Genomic DNA, 20,178 nt, shown 5'->3' with positions numbered 1-20,178 from the left:
AGATCGTTGTATCATCACTATAGCTCTTAAGTGATGGTTGTCGGTTAGAGAAACTCCCACATAAGTTCTTGTATTTTTATATACATCAGTTCATTGTATTTTTAAATACATTTCAGAGTTATTTGTATCTTGTATACACACAGAGTTGATATCATGTTTTTAAACAACTTTTCTTTATATTGCACTTGCTTTTGAACTGCTTTATATTGAAATGAATTCTGTCATGTTGAGTTGAGTTGAGCTAGGTAAGTTCTTCAGTTTCTCTCAAATTCTTTCATGCCTATGTTATTTTAGCATTCCAACTCGCATACTCGTACATTCAATGTACTGATGTCAGTTGGCCTGCATCGTATTATGATGCAGACACATGTAACTAGGATCGACATTCCGGTGCATCGTTGATCCAGTGAGCAGTCCAGAGTCTGTTGGTAAGCCTCCTTGCTTTCCGGAGCATCCATTTCATTGCTTTCTAGTTTAGTTAATTAGGATGTTGTGGGGTCTGTCCCAACATCCATCTCATTGGTCATTAGAGGCTTCATAGACAGTCATATGTTAGTCCTTTGAGTTTTTTCAATATCATTTCTTATTGTTAAGACTTGGGTTGCCACTTTTGGCCAAGTTGAATGTTTAGCTTTTAACATTCTCAGTTATCCTATGATTTAGTTCAGTTAAGTGTTATTGATCATTAAGTATGAATATTGTCTTCCACTGAGTAAGTAAGCCAGACCAAGGGTTCACTTGTGGCCAGCAATGGTCTTCGAGTGCCAGTCCCGCCCAGGATGTAGGCTCGGAGCGTGACAAAATTACAATCCAAAACTAGATAAAGTATGCTTATTATCTAATTTTACTTTTTATATTGTTTCTTTATAGATGAAAAAATGGATGAAATAATATTTCAAGGAAGCACAATGGTTGAATGCTTGCTATTTTCCAAAATGTGAGGAGTATATGGAAAATGCAATTACAAGCATTGCCATCAAATTGATTGCAACAATTTCCTTGGTATGTTTGGAGGAATTTATTATAACCAAAGAAACTTTGGAATGGGTAACAAGTGATTCTTCGGTTCTTCAAGCTTCATCAGTATTAAGTCTATTAAAGGACGACATTATTGGACATCATGTAAGATAATAAATGAATTTGATAAAAATTAAATATATTATTGTATTGAGCATATTAAAATCTATTTGATGCAGTTTGAACAACAAAGAACACATATACCATCATTCCTTGAATGTTATATGAAAGAACGTGTAGTTTCAAAGCAAGAGACATATATCGAGGTTCAGAAGATAATGAGTAATGCATGGAAAGATATAAACACGGAATTGCTCTATCCTACTCAAGTACCAATGTTTGCTGTAGAACAAGCTATAAATCCAACACACTTGACACTTTCTTTCGAAAAGAATGATTTTATAAGTACTAATTGTGGATTTATGGACAGACTCATCTCATTGCTTGTTGATCCTATCAAACTATGAGGTATATATGGAGCAAAATATGGTTTAAAAAAATGGTGTGCAAATTTCTAGTAATGTTTGAGAATTAATCATTTTATCAAGGAATGAGAGTTTGTAGCTAGATTGTCTTCACAGTGATGCTTCTTATAATAAAATCCAACAATGAAGCCTATTTCATTTTATAATTCGATTATCATTTTCGAATTTTTTTTGTGAATTCAGACATATATTGATTTTTCCAATTTTTTTTTTTAAAATCACATATTTTGACCCAAATACCAAGTATTATAAGTCATACTACTATAATTAGTTTTTCAAAAAAGAGCTACAATAATCAATAATTCAAAACATTTGAGAAAATCGTAGAATAATAAATGCCCTCAATTTTGCCTAATCTAAATTTACATAGTTTTTGGACATTATAAGTATGTTTCATAATAAATGTGTGATGAGTTCCACGGAAATCGAAGAGAAAAATATAAGCAAATTTACACTATTGATGTATATTGATACTTGATATTGATAATAATAGTGAACGGTTAATTGAAACAAATTATAATAATATGAAATAAGAATTCCGCCCATAAGTAAAACACCAAAGGAAAGTATTATCATACCATAGCATAATTAACAAACATTACATGATGGCTTTTATTTCATGATAATAATTCTTACAATAAGCTCCAAATTTAAAGCAGCAAGAATATTACTACTACATCTTGCCACTAATTAGTACAAGGTGATATAAGTATATATTACTATTTATTCACCTTTGTATCTAGGAGCAACACTTCCGGCCGCCACCACCACGGTTGCCTGAGTATTTACTACCACCGACAGGGTATCCACCACCACCACCATGGCCAGGGTATCCACCACCACCACGGCCACCACCACCGCCACCATGGCCACCGCCAGGGTATCCGCCACCAACACCACCACGGCCGCCGCCAGGGTATCCATCGCCATCACCAGGGTACCCGCCATATTCGGCTTCATGTACTTCATTTTTGTTACTGGATTTCTTGGCTGCATCAATTAAGTAATCAAGAATGTTATTCTTAACTTGTTTTTTTTTTTCAAAAAATATTATTTCCGATTTATTTGTCTTACTTTTTTTAGGCCTAAAAAAAAATGACACTTTCCTTCTTCGGCAACTACTTATTGGTATGTTTAATACCGGAAGATTCAAAAATTCTAAACCATAAGATTCAAAAATTCTCTTTGGTTTTTTTTAAAATCTGCATACGTCAAAACCAAATAAATAAATTAAAACGGAGGAAATATTTTTGTTTAATACCAAATAAATACTACTTATTGGTATGTTTGAAATACTTGTATTACTAACATCCGTTGAGTTTTTTTTTAATAGTGATTGCCATTTGGGCATCGGAAAGATGAAGCATATCAGTGTTATAGTTCGTCTGCCGAAATTTGTGTCATGTGATATAATTAAAATTTTGAAATTCAATATTACTCCTATATATAAGTGGGAGTTGATGAGACTAACACAACATCAAATAGATGAACCAAAGGTAATATAAGTTGTACCAGCCCACTTCATTAAACAAGTACTACTCCCCACTCATTTCACAAAGACACATGTACTATGTAGGGAGTTGGGAAGGAACAACAAGGACAAATCTGTAATTTTCTTAAGCTTACCCCACTCATATCACAAAGACACATGTACTATAGTTAGTGGGACTAACATAGCATCAAATAGATGTACCAAAGGTAATACAAGTTGTACTGTATTGGGGGCCATTTCATTAAACAAGTACTACTCCCCACTCATTTCACAAAGACATGTGTACTATGTAGGGAGTTGGGAAGGACCAACAAGGACAAATCTGTAATTTTCTTAAGCTTACCTCACTCATATCACAAAGACACATGTATTATGTGTAACACATAGATGCTTTTTATATTATCTATGGAATGATCCATTTTTCCCTTACAGTATCATAATTCCAAAAGCGTTAAATTTCTCTTAATTTTCGAGTAAATATCTCAAAAGGTCATTCAACTTTGAGAAATTATATTGTAAAATTATTCAACTTTGTTTTATATCAATAAAATCACTCAACTTTGAATATTTCTTTTATAAAATAACTCGATCAAACTTACCATAAAAATTATTCTACAAGATAAAATCATTATTTTTTAAAATATATTTACGAGAAACTTCTTAAAATATTTAAAAGTCATGAACAAGTTAAAAACAATTGGCATGAATTTTGAACTTTTTAGTAAATTTGTGAAGCGAATCGAACCCATTCGAGGGAACGTATGAAAACTGAACGTGATGAGGTATCCACTTTCTCCTCTTCCCATATTATATTGTTCGTATTATATTTAAAAATAATTTCACCAATAATTTAAAAAAAAATTCATATCTTACACTTAATTCATTGATCCATGATTGTAATTTTTTGAAATGGAGAGTAATTTTTTTGTAATTATTGCAGAAAAGAAGAATAACATATAAAAGATTGAGATATGTGGGAGAGCAATTAATTTATTTTATCATGTTAAAATGTTTTTTATGGTAAATTTGATCAACTAATTTTATAAAAGAGTTCAATGATTTCATTGATACAAAATAAAGTTGAATGACTTTACAACATAATTCGACTGAGCTTTGAGATATTTACTCCTTAATTTTCACAAGTGCTTTCTTCTTCCCTCGCTGAATATCGCTCTGTTTTCAGGAGAATTTTTCTATCTACTTACGTTGTTCTTAACCTACTTCTCTTTTGAGGCATATAATATGTGTTTGTAAAAGTTTTGGCAAATGAATTTTTTATGCTTATAGTTGTTATTGAGTGTTGGAAATTGGGGTGAATGTGTATAATATGTGTGCTAGAGTTTTGACATGTTTGTTAGCAAATATTCTTGATTTCTACATGTATTATGTCTTTTTCATGTATTTTGTGTTCGTTATCAACTAATTTGAGGCATTTAATGCACCTTATGCATTTAAATTAATAAATACTATGTTTGTAAAACTAAATCTCGGAAAAGAAGGTGTGAAGACAACAAAAACAAATACTATTAAATTTGAATGGTTGAAAGAATTAGGTGGAAGAAAGCCAATTAAAAGGGAAAATACATAAAAACCCACCTGAACTTGGTCCGAAAATTTACTTTAGTACTTAAACTACACGGATGTTTATATACCCCCTTAACATCTTTTAAGTGATTTTTTTCAAACTTCCCAGCACCAGCCTAGTTGAAGGCTGAGTGTTGTTGAGTCACACGCGTTTTTCATTCGTCCACGTGTACATTAGCAAAATTCCTAATTAATTGCTTAAATCTCCATAATAATTGTTTTTTAAAAATATTGAGCCAAAAATTAAACCCATCAATGAATTTACTCCTCAATATACAAACTATAATTCAAATTTCAATTGTATTTTCAGTTTAGTTATACGATACCACCTTCCTCAAAAATTTAAAAAAATATTTGCATAAAAATGAAAAATTATTAATGAATTGGGGGAAATCTCCATAGTTAATATTTTGCCAACAATATCTTCGATTTTTTTTTAATGGAAGTCAACTTCATTCTGAAGACGATTTAAACTGATAGATCTAATAATCTTCTTTGATGTAAAAAATGGTGGGTGAATCAAACACCAAAAATTTTGTAAAAAAGAAGAAGAAAGAAACGATTAAAAATAGAAAAGAAAAGAAGAAGAAAAAATGTGGAAGAAGTTATATTTGGAAGTAAATGTTTATTTGAACTAAATGAAAAGAATAAAAAAGAGAAAGAGTTATGAGAAGAGAAAAAAAGAAGAAGAAGAAGATGCTAGAAAAAGAACAAAAATGGAAAAAAAAAATGAAGAAGAAGATGCAGAAAAAGAAATATAGAGAGAGAAAAGTTAATTAAAAATAAAATATTTAAAAATTAGTAAAATAAATTATTAAGTATGTTATCCAATAAAAAGATGATATGTGTCAGTTTTTGATGTCTTTTCCTTTCTCACCCGCTTATGAAAAGTTGGTGATACAAATTTTGCCACGTCACTCTTTAAGGGGTAATTAAATTCAATTCAAATTAAATTGGGGGGGGGGGTAAAGAAACATTCGTGTAGTTTAAGTACTAAAGTAAGTTTTCGTGCCAAGTTCAGGGGGAATTCTATGTATTTTCCCCAATTAAAATGATAAGAAAGAAAGAAGGAAAGAGGATGTGAATACATCATACCTATGGTGGCTTAAGTTTCAATGGGAAACTTTCAGATTAGGTCATCCATTTTGCAAAGCATTTTTTCTTAAAGCTAGGACAGAAAATAGATCAATGAGAAGAAATAGGGATATATCACGAAAAACACGTGTTTCATAGATGAAGCTTAATCATTTTATTATCGTACCTAAATCTCTATAAACATTTCTAGAATTGGTAGACACATTAATCTTACGTTTTAAATGAGATATTATGCCGTAAAAATCGTACAAGTAGATCATACAATAACGCCTTCAGTTACAAAGCTTAGATAAGATTGAAAGGGAAGGCGAAAACAGATCAAGTAAATCATATTTTCATTCATAACATTTGAGCTCTGTATTCATACTTTTTGAGATAAATATTAACATTTAGACATAATAAATAATATTAATTAAACTATATTAAGAAAGGCTAATAAAGATATTGTCCTTTCTGTTGTAGCATTTTGAAGCTCATTGATAAAGTTATTATTATTTTTTTTAAAAAATATTGCTTTAAACTACAAAGCTTTGCCTAACATGATTTTGAAATGCCAAGTCGATTGCAAAAACATAAGATTTCTCAGGTCTTTTTTAGTCTCAAAAACTTGTGGCCTAAACTAAATTGCTAAGAGAGGATTACTCCAATTTGTAACAATACACTAATTTAAGAAAGTCAGAGGTCTTATATCATTTAGTGATTTTAGCATGCAACAAGGAAAGGCATGATCCAAACAAGCTTATTATGACTTTCTACGTCATAATATTATGAAATTTATTCAATTTGAATATTGATTTCAACTGGACTAGAACAATATTGAGCATAATATATTACATATTTGAATCAAAATCTAGGTGCCCAAAAAATGAAGTTCAATTTTAATTTGTGGTTATCAAATTACGAGTAGTTTCCTTCTTTTATATACTCGAGTGAATGGAGTGACTTTCTTCCTTTATATATTCAAGAATTTCACTGGGTGTATCCACTACAACAAAAATAACTTTTAGCGGCAATAAATATTGACAGTAATAAAGAGTGTTAAAGTCTTTACCGGTATTAGTTAAGTGCTATTAGAACCAATGTCGTTAAAGACTTTAGGGACATATACAAAGAGTGCTAATTGCCGCTAAAAATACATATTTAACGGCAATTAAAAATTAATTTTTGCTAATGATTATTTTTGATGTAGTGATCTCAAATATGGTCATTTGATTACTGTCCATTTATAAGATGCGTTTGATTAGAATACGGAAAAATTTATGAACAAAATTTGGAAAGGTAAGTAACACAATTATGTTCTACAAAAAAAATTATGTTCACTTTATAGCCTATGCTTCTCATTGGATCTTGTAAAATTAGTTACTTAATATTGTTCTATGATTGAATTGATTTATAAATTTCTATGAGCTCACTCCTATCTGCAAAAATCAAAGAAACTCTTCCAACATAACTTTCAATAGGTTAGCTCATTGTTGACACTTTCTATTACAAAACACATTTCTTTCCTTTGATAGTACCTTTAATCACAAGGTTTACAACACTTTTGTAAATGTCAGAAGTCCTTCTACTCCACCTTTGTTGACATGTAGCTCAAGGTCTAAAATTGGATAAACAGCTCCCGTTCTAATAAGACATTAAGCAATGTGGACACCAAGGAAATCAAAGAGCAATACAAAAGTTTGAACACATGTAAAATCAAAGTTGCATCACTCCTTACAATTACTAGATGAAAAAAATACTTAGGCTACAAATGATATGTATATGCTATATGTATTTAATTTTACGGTGGTTTGATTTTATTATAATGGAGTCCGAATAACTCCGGATTTGATAAAATTATGAATAGAAATCATAGATTTCTCGGTAGTGCAATAACTAAAGCAATATACTGAAAGGGTCGTCATATTATAGAGTTAATATCTCAAAAGGTCACCCAACTTTGAGAATTTATCTAACAAAGTCATTGAACTTTGTTTTGTATCAATAAAATCACTAAACTTAGACATTTCTATCAATAAAATCACTCAATTAAAATTATTATTAAATAAAATATTGGCATAGCAAAATAAATTACTTTTATTGCTTGTTGATCCTATCAAAATATGAGGTATATATGGAGCAAAATATGGTTTAAAAAAATGGTGTGCAAATTTCTAGTAATGTTTGAGAATTAATCATTTTATCAAGGAATGAGAGTTTGTAGCTAGATTGTCTTCACAGTGATGCTTCTTATAATAAAATCCAACAATGAAGCCTATTTCATTTTATAATTCGATTATCATTTTCGAATTTTTTTTGTGAATTCAGACATATATTGATTTTTCCAATTTTTTTTTTTAAAATCACATATTTTGACCCAAATACCAAGTATTATAAGTCATACTACTATAATTAGTTTTTCAAAAAAGAGCTACAATAATCAATAATTCAAAACATTTGAGAAAATCGTAGAATAATAAATGCCCTCAATTTTGCCTAATCTAAATTTACATAGTTTTTGGACATTATAAGTATGTTTCATAATAAATGTGTGATGAGTTCCACGGAAATCGAAGAGAAAAATATAAGCAAATTTACACTATTGATGTATATTGATACTTGATATTGATAATAATAGTGAACGGTTAATTGAAACAAATTATAATAATATGAAATAAGAATTCCGCCCATAAGTAAAACACCAAAGGAAAGTATTATCATACCATAGCATAATTAACAAACATTACATGATGGCTTTTATTTCATGATAATAATTCTTACAATAAGCTCCAAATTTAAAGCAGCAAGAATATTACTACTACATCTTGCCACTAATTAGTACAAGGTGATATAAGTATATATTACTATTTATTCACCTTTGTATCTAGGAGCAACACTTCCGGCCGCCACCACCACGGTTGCCTGAGTATTTACTACCACCGACAGGGTATCCACCACCACCACCATGGCCAGGGTATCCACCACCACCACGGCCACCACCACCGCCACCATGGCCACCGCCAGGGTATCCGCCACCAACACCACCACGGCCGCCGCCAGGGTATCCATCGCCATCACCAGGGTACCCGCCATATTCGGCTTCATGTACTTCATTTTTGTTACTGGATTTCTTGGCTGCATCAATTAAGTAATCAAGAATGTTATTCTTAACTTGTTTTTTTTTTTCAAAAAATATTATTTCCGATTTATTTGTCTTACTTTTTTTAGGCCTAAAAAAAAATGACACTTTCCTTCTTCGGCAACTACTTATTGGTATGTTTAATACCGGAAGATTCAAAAATTCTAAATCATAAGATTCAAAAATTCTCTTTAGTTTTTTTTAAAATCTGCATACGTCAAAACCAAATAAATAAATTAAAACGGAGGAAATATTTTTGTTTAATACCAACTCTGCATTATAAAATTCTGTAATCCATAACTTATATGGAGATTTCTCGTCAAAGTTCAGAAGGTTAAAGTATACTATATAAAATGTATGCAAAATTTCATTAGGTTCAGCATGGGCTACTTTATGTTTTAATTGAGTTGAGAATTGATCGAATTAATTAACTTCTCTATCTTCACATGATAAGAGTATAGTTGTGTACATACCACCTCCTCCATATCCTTTGTGAAATTATACTGAATATGCTATTATTATTATCGTAATATACATGCAAAATGTAAAACTAATTATATAAAATTGAACAATTAGTAAGAATGATTGGTCAAGCTAGCATCTAAAGCACAAGTAAGGAATGTTCATCTGAACTCAATATTTTCGAGATAAATTATAAAAATATATGTGAAATTTCCTTATAAAATGAGCATATTATACTGAATGGATATACTTACAATCCTCTTCAGAAGTAGTGGTGGAAGTCTCAGCCAACTCCCTAGCAAAAACCTCAGAACTTATCATTACAAATATGGCCAGAAAAAGGCCAAGAATCAGAAATGCCTTGGAACCCATTTTTTGTTTCCCTTATGATATTTGAATTAATTAAAGGATGAAGAAATTGAGAGATTGTTGGGTTCTATTTATAGAAAGATTTGAATGGATATAATGATTGAAGAGAGAGTATTATTTGGATGTAGCGGACAGAAGCAAATTCAGAATTTAAAGTTTATGGATTTTTAAAGATCTTAGTAACTTTATTCAATCTAAAAGGTTGGCTCAGTGGGTTGGTTTGGCCGCCTTTAAGTGAAGGGGCGCATCCACCAAAGATGGCAGCGGGAAAGACGGGAGCACGAACGAGGTAGCTTATGCTTTTTTCATCCTCACTACCTGATTTATAGTAGAATCTGGAGAATATGAACTTCTCGCATTCTTCTTTTTGGTACGTTGTTATGAGCAGCTCTGGTGCTCGATCTTAGGTCTGAGGTATGGGTCGAATCATGATAAAGAAGGTTAAGTAGGTTTCATTTCTACCATCAAACTAAGAATTTATTTTTTTATTAGATTTTGAAGAAATATTTTTTATATATTTAATAGATTTTTTAATATAAATATAAGATTTATGTAAAAATTATTACGTTTCTAAAAATTTACGTCCGATACTCTAGATCCCCCCCTAGAGCGGGAACATGTATTTATGGAATTAATGTGTGGACCAATATTCAGTCGGCAGCTGAAGAAATTTAGTGAAGATTTCATTCATACACATTACAAGTACTATATATAATTTGTTGCATTATATTTAAGTTAAACTTACATGTAACAAATTAAACTGATACATATTTATCTCCATAAAAGTCTAATTTGATATCTTTAAATTTGGATCGACAGATAAAGACATCTATCGGACAGATTATCGTGATTTTAGTATAAAAATTGTATTTTAATTTTAGAATATATTATCCAAAAGTTTCTGATAGATGAACAGGGAATTAAATTTGACATTGAACCTACTAATATCAATCTCAATAATTTTCAATGATTAAATCCAATCAAACCAAGGGCAGCTCAACGTGATTGGGGGCCTAAAGCGAAATTTCGATTCTGGGCCTAAAATATAAACAAACTTCATGTACGTATTTATTCAAAATTTATTTTTCTTACATTATTTAGATGAAAATTATTAGTATTTTGATATTGTTTTTTCAGTAATTAGTTTTAGGTAAGATTTTATCAACTCAACATTGAAAAACATCCTTTCAGTGAGGCAATTATTATATGAATTGTTAACATACTTATATAAGTAATAAGTTGACAAATATTAAATAAAGATAAGAGTTAGAACCATAGAATTTGATGCAAGAAGTTGATGATCACTTGGTATACCCATTTTAATATTGTTGTAGTAATGCCTGAAACTAAAATTAAAAAAGAAATTAAAAAAAAATTGCAATTCACTTTGTTCAACACTTTTCACTATTAATTCTTATTTTTAACAAAGTATAAAAAATGTTAAAGTGGGTAAAATAATATATTTAAAAAAAATTAAACTTTTTATCATAAATAATCAATTAGTTCTATAGAAATTTTAACACATAATTTATTCTTGATAAAATTTGCGACCCCCAAAGGCAAAAGCCTTATTTGCCAAAGCATAGAGCCGGCCCTGAATCAAACCTTCAAAAATACAAAACATTATTACTCAACTGTACGTATTTATGTGGGTGCATTATCCATTTTGGACACATTATAAGATCACCAAAATCTTTTTGTTAGCAAAGTAGTCGACGGCCCTTGTGGGGAAATGGTATATTATATCATACAAAAATGAATATAATATATTGCATTGCAATAGACATAGTCATGTGACTCTTCTGTGTTCATTGTCAAAATTTTCTAAAAATATTTTATAAAAAAAAGTAAGTGACTTATATTCTCTAAAAATGGTATACATGATGGAAAAGTAGAAAAAATAAATTTTATATTAGTGTTATTCTAAGTTGATTGTCTCTCTTTAGTTCACCCTCGTCTCTACGTCCCTATCCTACCTGCACCACACCTCCTCTCGAAACCCAAGCTCCGACCGGCTCTCAACACCCCCCCCTCCATCCCCCATCCCCCTCGCCTTCATCCACCCCTCTTCCAACCTCAGAGTGTTTGTAATGAGATAGTTAAAAAAGAAGGAGAGTGTTTAGAGGTAGTTAGGACTACTTCAAGAAGTTAGTTAGAAGGTAGTTATCAAAAAGTTAGGTAAGTTAGTTAGCAAGGAAAATATAAATACATAGGATTTAGTCATTGTATATCTACTGCTTTAAAAGGAAAAATAACAAATACTTTCTTCTTTTCCAATTCTATTGTTCTTATAATTCATAGTGAATATCTTCATGGTATCAAAGAGGGTGATAAAACTTTAAAGAAGTCATCTGTGTATTACATCTGAAGATCAGAATCTGGAGAAGTCATCTGTGTATTACGTCTGAAGATCAGAATCTGGAAAATTTTGTTCGTCTCTGTGTATTACGTCTGAAGATCATAGTCTAAAGAATTCTGATCGTCTTGATAATTCAGTTTAGCTTCCGGAAATCAATTTGAAAAAGAAGAAAGATTACAAGCATGACTCAAGGGGTAACTGGTGAACAGACAACTGGAACCAGTAGTGTTGGTGGAATTTCTGGAAATCCAAGCTCTATTCCAGCTATGTCGATGAGTCAAGGGGTTGATTATAGTCATCCTCTGTTCTTGAGTCCTGCTGATATCAGTGGGGTTAATCTGATTTCATTCCAGCTTATTGGAATTGAGAACTATGCTTTATGGAGTAGGTCGATTAGATTGGCATTACTTGGAAGAAACAAGAATGGTTTGGTAGATGGATCGTGTAAACAAGAAGATGTAAGTGCAGAATTAAGAGTTCAGTGGGAAAGGGTGAATGTCATTGTTCTCTCATGGCTTCTAAATTCTATGTCAAAGAGTTTGCTAGGAGGAGTAGCTTTTGCATCATCAGCTCAAGCTGTGTGGAATGACTTAAAAGAAAGGTTTGATCAATTAGATGGATCAAGAACCTTCAGTCTACACAAAGAAATTGCAACCTTGCAACAGGGTACAGATTCTGTGTCTGTATACTTTACAAACACTACTACAAAAGGGTCATTTAGTGGCAATAAAACATGACTTTAGCGGCAATAACATTTGCCACGATAACCTATACCGGTGAATTGTCTTTAGCCGGTAATGTAGGGGTCAGCAAAGGCTTTCCCGACCATTGTGGGAAATGCTGGTAAAGGGTAGCATGAATTGCCGCTACAAATCATTAGCTTTTATGGCAATTGTTTGTAGCAATTATGTTGGCTGCTAAAGGTAATTCATAATGACTAACTATGAGTTTTTAGCGTCCATTGTTTTAGCCGATAAATCTAAATAAATAGCCACTAAAAGGTAGTGTTTTTATTGGTAATTGTTTGTGGCACATATGTTGGTTGCTAAAGGTAATTCATATCAACTAACTATGATCTAATTTTAGTGTCCATTGTTTTAGTCGATAAATCAAAATACATAGCCACTAAAAGTATTTGTTTTAACGGCAATTGTTTGTGGCAATTATGTTAACTGCTATAGGTAGTTAATATCGACTAACTATTGTTTTTAGCATCTATTGTTTTAGTAGATAAATCCAATTAAATAGCCACAAGGTAGTAATTTTAACGACAATTTACTATGGCAAGTAATGGCTACAATATCCCTTCTAAAAAAAATTAGTTTGCCTTTTCAGTGTCCATTTTTATGATCAATAAATTTATTAGATTGACGCTAAATATTATAACCTTTAACGACAATTTTATAGCCAACATTAATAATAATTACTACATTGGTCGAGAAAATGTATATATACAAATTCAACAAACTTGTTGGCAAAAGAGCACCAGATAGTAACAACAAAGTTTGACAAATGCAAAAAACATATACTATTATTAATTCATAAAATAGAATATATATCATAAAATCTAGACAAATAAAAGGAAGTACTAATCCAAAATATGAATGTCACAACGTATAAAATTAAACTTATATTGTTTGTATATATCTATCCTATTGAATAATGTTTTCACATAAGTTTTGCACCTCTTCTTCATATTGAAATCTCCCAAATTTGAAATTTGAGGACTTTAGATTATATGACCTGGAATAAAAAAACAAATGCATCAAAAGATGAGATGTAAAGTATCAAAACATTGCAAGAAGTGTGACTTGTCTGAAAAAATAACAATCAAGAAGTATCTAAATAAAAAAGAAGTTAATTTCTCTTGATTTCTAGTAAAAACTACTTAAGTATCATAATTCTCAAGCATACATACAACTTCAAGTATTGTTAAATTAGGTCTTAGGCCTAACTCACACCCCAAAAGCTAGCTCAAAGGGAGGAGGATTGCCCAAGCCTTATAAGGAGTCCACCCATCTCATTAATCACCGATATGGGACTTTTGTCATTCTTTAACAAGTATAATCATAGCAATAGCAATTTACCCTAGCATCCACACAAATATAAGACTAACCAAAGTGGGAAAAGCAAAAGTATAGAATTAAGTTTACTGCAGTTGTGTTATTAGAGATTTAGTTCAAGTTGATGTAGCTTCGTCTACCATCAGAAATGTCTATGTATCTAGATGAGGATTTGCTAAAAAAATAGGAAGTTATGTTTATTATAGATCCGCAAAACATTGTTTCATTACATAGGAAATATAGGTAACTCCACATGACATATATAGGGTGAAAGACAAACAACTTAACGGCAGGAACTAGCACTATATATTGAACCACAACAATTTAGAATTTTAGATTGAGTGGTGCGACGCTACCAAGTAAATTCATGAAAGATGAGGCACAAGATTTTCATGTTAGAACCTGGGATAAGCACTAAAAGGTTCAACCAATTCACAAAACTCCTGAATCAGTATCTTCGTGCTTTCATTGGCTACAACAATAAAATGATCTTATTATCCACTAGTAATCGAATATAAAAGATTCATGAATTAGTGGAGAAAAGGATTGGATTGCCAATTAATAAGAGACCTCAACTAAGCAGTCAATCAACAAAAATATGTTACCATCTTAATAAAAAAAAAATTACAACTCACAAAGGGTCCCTTTTAACTCCCAAATATGTTCATCCATGCATCTTTCAAAAAAAAAAAGAACTCACAATCTTTCCAGCAACATGTCAAAAGGAATTGCAAGTTCAAATGCTGGACATATTGTAGAAATAGAGGTGTGGAACAGTAGTAATGGAACCAGCAATCGTTACAACTCTTTGCCAAGCTTTAGCCGATGTAACTGAGCCATAAATAATTGATGAAAGTAGAGGTGCTATAACTCGCACATTAAATGGTCAATATTAGAGTTGTATGTTTCACATTCAAATAAAAAAAATTATATTTCCTTTTTACTCTATAAAAAAATAAGTTTATTATACAACCACACACCTAGCAAAACGCAAAAAAGATTCAGTAGTTATAATTGTTAATTTGTAATTTACCATAAAGGTGTTGCAGTAGTAAAACAAGATGTTATTATTACCTGCTTGGAATAGATAATACCATAAATGCTTATGGTGCTTCAAACATGTTGAGCAGATTGTTTTCTTAAGATAGTCTACTTCAAAGATAATATGAAGTGTGAGTTTTTCAATGACAACCCCGTAGGCTAATTATGATTGAAAATAGGGAAAAAGGATAAATATACCCCGAACTATCGTAAATGGTATTCAGATACCCTCCGTTATACTTTTGGGACATTGGTGCCCCTGCCGTCCAAAAACTAGAGCATATATACCCTTTATACTAACGGACATACACACGTGTCATAATCTTATCCACCGACCGACATTCATTAAATATCAGATCGACGGATACGTGTCCCTATTTAGTCTTTCGTTAGAGTGAAGGGCATATATGCTATTGTTTTTGGACGGCAGGGACACCAATGTCCCAAAAGTATGACGGAGGATATCTGCATACCATTTACGATAGTTCGGGGTATATTTGTCATTTTTCCCTTGAAAATATAATGGCACTTTAGAAGCCTATACACTAAGGCTGATTACTGTAATATCTTTGAATCCTCTCTGTGTTCACACTTTTATAGATCAGTAGATTTATATGACAACTTCATAGTAAAAAAGTAACTTTTTCGACCACGTATTTTTAAAGCATATTTTTGTTGTTGCTTTAGCACAACCAAGACTCAAGAGTGTAGATCAAAGCTATCATTCATAGCCTATGAGATGTCTTCCAATAACTCTATCATATGAGAGTGTAACACTATTCAAAGACGGAAAGTACCTATCATATTTAAAACCCTCTTGATTTGGTTAGTACTGGTAAAGTGTCAATATGCATAAGTTGTCCAGAAAGGGTACAAAGGTGAGCGTAATAGCAGATACTGATTCATTGTTCTAAAGATTGTAAAGGATGAGTGCAATCAAATTTTTTGACTATTCAAAAAGCATAACAAAGCTTCTATACTCTGTTCACCACAAAATAAGAGCAAACGAAGAAAACCAGATTAGCTAGACTGGTAGAAACTACTTCGGTATCAAAATTCACAAGCATATAACTTCAAATAGCGATTTACCATTGCGGCCACACAAATAAGACTAACAGAGTGTGGGAAAAGCAAAAGTATAGATTTGAAGTTCAGTAAAAGATTACATCAAGGATAATATATGGGTCCACTATATAGCATAATCTTTAGCCTCTCTACAATCTATGAAGCACCCTTAACACCAATTGAAGAGGGATTAGTATAACAAATGTTGCAAACTGTATGAAGTTCATAAACTTTGACGTTCATTAAAAGTGCTTGGAATTTAAAACAACTTCAAATTGAGTTAAGTTGAAAGAACTACATCTAATTATTGGTAATTTTTCTGGAAAAATAATAAATTACTAGTGTTTCTGCTCAACATTCAAGATAAACTAAGACTTGAGTCTCGGATTATCTAAAACTCCATCTGATTTCAAGTCAAAAAGGAAAGTGAATATCAGTACAGGAACTGGAGCTTACATGGTTGGAAATGATGTTAACAACACAAAAAAGGATGATTATGAGGATGTGTCTGGTAGAGTTTCTTTCAACTATGGAGGTAACACTAATGTACCTGTGAAAAATCATATGAGTAATATAGAGGAATGTTCAAACCAGTTACAAGGATGTAATTTCACCAAAGATCAGTATAGTCAAATTCTTCAAATGTTGAAGCAGAATCAAGAAGGTGGACAGAAATCAGAAGATTCAAGCCATGCGCATGAAACTCAGGCTAATATTGCAGGTAAAGTCTTGTTAATTTCTGAAAATAGTCAGGTCTGGATTGTAGATACTGGGGAATCTAATCATATGGTATTAAACTTGGATATGCTTACTAGTGAGTCTGTTATCAGGGTTAAAGAGCCAAAACCTATATATTTACCTACTGGGGAAGTGTCATATGTGTCTCATACATGATTATGTAACATATCTCCAAGAAGTGTGATTACAAATGTTTATCACATACCAGAGTTCAAGTACAACTTGCTATCAGTGAGTAAGGTGACTAAGGAGTTAAATTGCTCAGTCACTTTCTTCCCTCATTTTTGTGTGTTTCAGGAGCTTTACACTGGCAAGGTGAGGGAAGTTGGTAAAAGAGGAGGATGGTTTGTACCTACTGCTAAGGAATTTATCAAAAGATCAATTAAAGCACCAGTCATTTGTTGTACCTGAAAAGAAGCTAGAGATACAACAGTTATCAGAAAAGGAATTGAATGTATGTCACAAAAGGCTAGGACATGGATCTGCACAAATGTTGAGTAAAGTTTTTCCTGTTAATTCAGAAGTAGTGAATAAAGTGCTAAATGAGTGTACTGTATGTCCTTGTGCAAAACAAACTAGAAATATGTTTCATGTTAGTAGTATTAAAAGTAGTCAAATTTTTGATTTGATTCATTTGGATGTATGGGGTCCATACAAACAGGCAACTTTTGATGGTAATAGATTTTTTCTCACAGTAGTTGATGATTTCTCAAGGATGAGTTGGTTATTTCTATTAAAAAGTAAAGCAGATGTGTGTGTAGCTTTAGATTATTTTCTGAAGTTTGTCAAGACACAATTTGACAAAGTGGTAATGAAGGTAAGGTCTGATAATGGAACTGAATTTATGAATGCTATATGTGCTACCTTGTTTAAAGAAAGAGGTATAGTACATCAAAGATCGTGTCCTTATACTCCACAGCAAAATGGAGTGGCTGAAAGGAAGCATAGACATCTATTAGAGGTGACTAGAGCGCTAAGGTTTCAGGGCCATATTCCTATAAGGTTTTGGGGTCAGTGTATACTTGCAACTGCTTACTTGATAAACAGAATACCTAGCAGAGTTCTGGGAGGTAAATCTCCATATGAAATGATGTATGGTGTTAAGCCAATGATATCTCATATTAGAATATTAGGTTGTTTATGCTATGCTAAATTGTTAACTGAAAGTGATAAACTAGCATCCAGGACAAAGGCTGCAGTACATATGGGGTACTCAGAAACTCAAAAGGGTTATATTTTGTTAGATTTGACTTCCAAAAGCTTCTTTGTGAGTAGAGATGTGATATTCAGAGAGTCGGTCTTTCCTTTCTTAACTGTTTTAGATAAAAGTGAAAAAGGTCCGTTTGTAAATCATTTGGATAATGATATGCTGAATGTAGAATGAAAGTTAGGCTATGATAACATGAGTGACAAGAACAAATTTAATCATAGGTATGTACAAGAAACTCAATGTGATACATAATTAGACAGAAACTTGACTGATAATATTGAACAAGATACAGTGGAGGAAACAGTTCAAGGACAGGATTGTATGTCTAATGATCCTCAGACAGTGGTGAATAGAAGGTCTACTAGAGGAGTTCAGACCTTCAAAAATACAAAACATTATTACTCAACTGTACGTATTTATGTGGGTTCATTATCCATTTTGGACACATTATAAGATCACCAAAATCTTTTGTTAGCAAAGTAGTCGACGGCTCTTGTGTGGAAATGGTATATTATATCATACAAAAATGAATATAATATATTGCATTGCAATAGACATAGTCATGTGACTCTTTTGTGTTCATTGTCAAAATTTTCTAAAAATATTTTATCAAAAAAAAGTAAGTGACTTATATTCTCTAAAAATGGTATACATGATGGAAAATTAGAAAAAATAAATTTTATATTAGTGTTATTCTAAGTTGATTGTCTCTCTTTAGTTCACCCTCGTCTCTACGTCCCTATCCTACCATGCACCACACCTCCTCTCGAAACCCAGTCTCCGACCGGCTCTCAACCCCCCCCCTCCCTCCATCCCCCTCACCTTCATCCACCCCTCTTCCAACCTCAGAGTGTTTGTAATGAGATAGTTAAAAAAGAAGGAGAGTGTTTAGAGTTAGTTAGGACTACTTCAAGAAGTTAGTTAGAAGGTAGTTACCAAAAAGTTAGGTAAGTTAGTTAGTAAGGAAAATATAAATACATAGGATTTAGTCATTGTATAACTACTGCTTAAAAAGGAAAAATAACAAATACTTTCTTCTTTTCCAATTCTATTGTTCTTATAATTCATAGTGAATATCTTCATGGTATCAAAGCGGGTGATAAAACTTTAAAGAAGTCATATGTGTATTACATCTGAAGATCAGAATCTGGAGAAGTCATCTGTGTATTATGTCTGAAGATCAGAATCTGGAGAATTTTGTTCGTCTCTGTGTATTACGTCTGAAGATCAGAGTCTAAAGAATTCTGATCAATCTTGATAATTCAGTTTATTATTATATTATACCATTGGTAATAATATGAAGATTTTCACGCCTTACTGAGAATTAATGTTATGTGGGATTACTTACTATAATATATGGTGGCATTAATTTTGTCGTTCTTTGGTTTATTTATAAGGATATATAGATTATAGTCAAAATTGGATTTACCAAATTCCTTTAGTCTAGGTGTTCATGATATTGAAAATTTCGATTCTCGATTTTCAAAAATACTATACTATCATATCAAATTAACTAATTTGGTGTAATCATAGTTTTAAGTTTGATTTCGATAGCATTCGTCATAGTAAATTGGTATGATATATAGAGTAAAAGCTTACGACTTCAATTTTCAAAATAATGTCGCAATTATATATCATATTAATATCTCAATTGACTTCTCTTTTTTCATAAATTTTCGATTAATACCATAATTTCAACTTATCACTCTTCAAATTGAACGACATAATATCTGATTAAATAATTGAGAAAGAAACACCAAATTAGGGAAAATATTGTCTCACAGCATAGCATAATTAACAAACGTTACATACATGATGACTTTTAATTTCATAATTCTTACAAAAAGTTGTAGAAATTAAATTAATTTAGCAAAAGTTTTAATCACTAGTATTACATCTTTGCCATTACAAATATTTATTGCTCCCCATAATTAACAGCAACTATAGCACTCATAGTTATTGCCGTTGCAACAACCATTGCGACAGTATCCTACACCACCACCACCGCCACGTCCGCCGCCAGGGTATCCACCGCCACCACGTCCACCGCCGGGGTATCCACCACCAAATTGGTCTTCAT

General features: G+C 31.8%; 2 protein-coding genes and 1 pseudogene across 3 annotated transcripts in view; 1 reads left to right on the top strand and 2 right to left on the bottom strand.

The window, feature by feature from the left end:
- LOC102590698 (germacrene C synthase-like) overlaps positions 1-1,484 on the top strand; it is an 11,993-nt pseudogene extending 10,509 nt beyond the window's left edge.
- A 567-nt stretch (positions 1,485-2,051) lies between these two features.
- LOC102590349 (cold and drought-regulated protein CORA-like) lies at positions 2,052-9,693 on the bottom strand. The gene is made up of 3 exons (XM_015314115.1): positions 9,508-9,693; positions 8,540-8,787; positions 2,052-2,685 (listed from the first exon to the last, which is right to left on the bottom strand). The coding sequence occupies exons 1-3, from the start codon at positions 9,623-9,625 to the stop codon at positions 2,242-2,244; spliced, it is 810 nt and encodes a 269-aa protein (XP_015169601.1). The 5' UTR covers positions 9,626-9,693; the 3' UTR covers positions 2,052-2,241.
- A 10,166-nt stretch (positions 9,694-19,859) lies between these two features.
- The window catches only part of LOC102590037 (glycine-rich cell wall structural protein-like), a 1,288-nt gene continuing 969 nt past the window's right edge, over positions 19,860-20,178 (bottom strand). Inside the window, exon 3 of one of the 2 annotated variants that reach the window (XM_015314129.1) lies at positions 19,860-20,152. In XM_015314129.1, the coding sequence (XP_015169615.1) occupies positions 20,030-20,152 (123 nt within the window). In that variant the 3' untranslated portion in view covers positions 19,860-20,029. Of the gene's footprint in view, positions 20,164-20,178 lie in introns of both variants that reach the window. The other variant, XM_015314130.1, reaches the window with a different exon arrangement.

The sequence above is a fragment of the Solanum tuberosum genome, unplaced genomic scaffold (genome assembly GCF_000226075.1).
Source record: "Solanum tuberosum cultivar DM 1-3 516 R44 unplaced genomic scaffold, SolTub_3.0 scf00280, whole genome shotgun sequence".
Lineage (NCBI taxonomy): Eukaryota > Viridiplantae > Streptophyta > Magnoliopsida > Solanales > Solanaceae > Solanum > Solanum tuberosum.
The sequence above is the reverse complement of the archived record's forward strand: the minus strand, read 5'-3'. Positions and strand labels throughout refer to the sequence as shown.

Coding starts and splice junctions, on each gene's coding strand:
- LOC102590349 (XM_015314115.1), bottom strand. CDS start 9,625: ATGGGTTCCAAGGCATTTCTGATTCTTGGCCTTTTTCTGGCCATATTT. Junction 8,788..9,507: donor CACTACTTCTGAAGAGGATT/GTAAGTATATCC, acceptor TAATTGATGCAG/CCAAGAAATCCAGTAACAAA. Junction 2,686..8,539: donor GCGGCCGGAAGTGTTGCTCC/TAGATACAAAGG, acceptor AAAAAACCAAAG/AGAATTTTTGAATCTTATGG.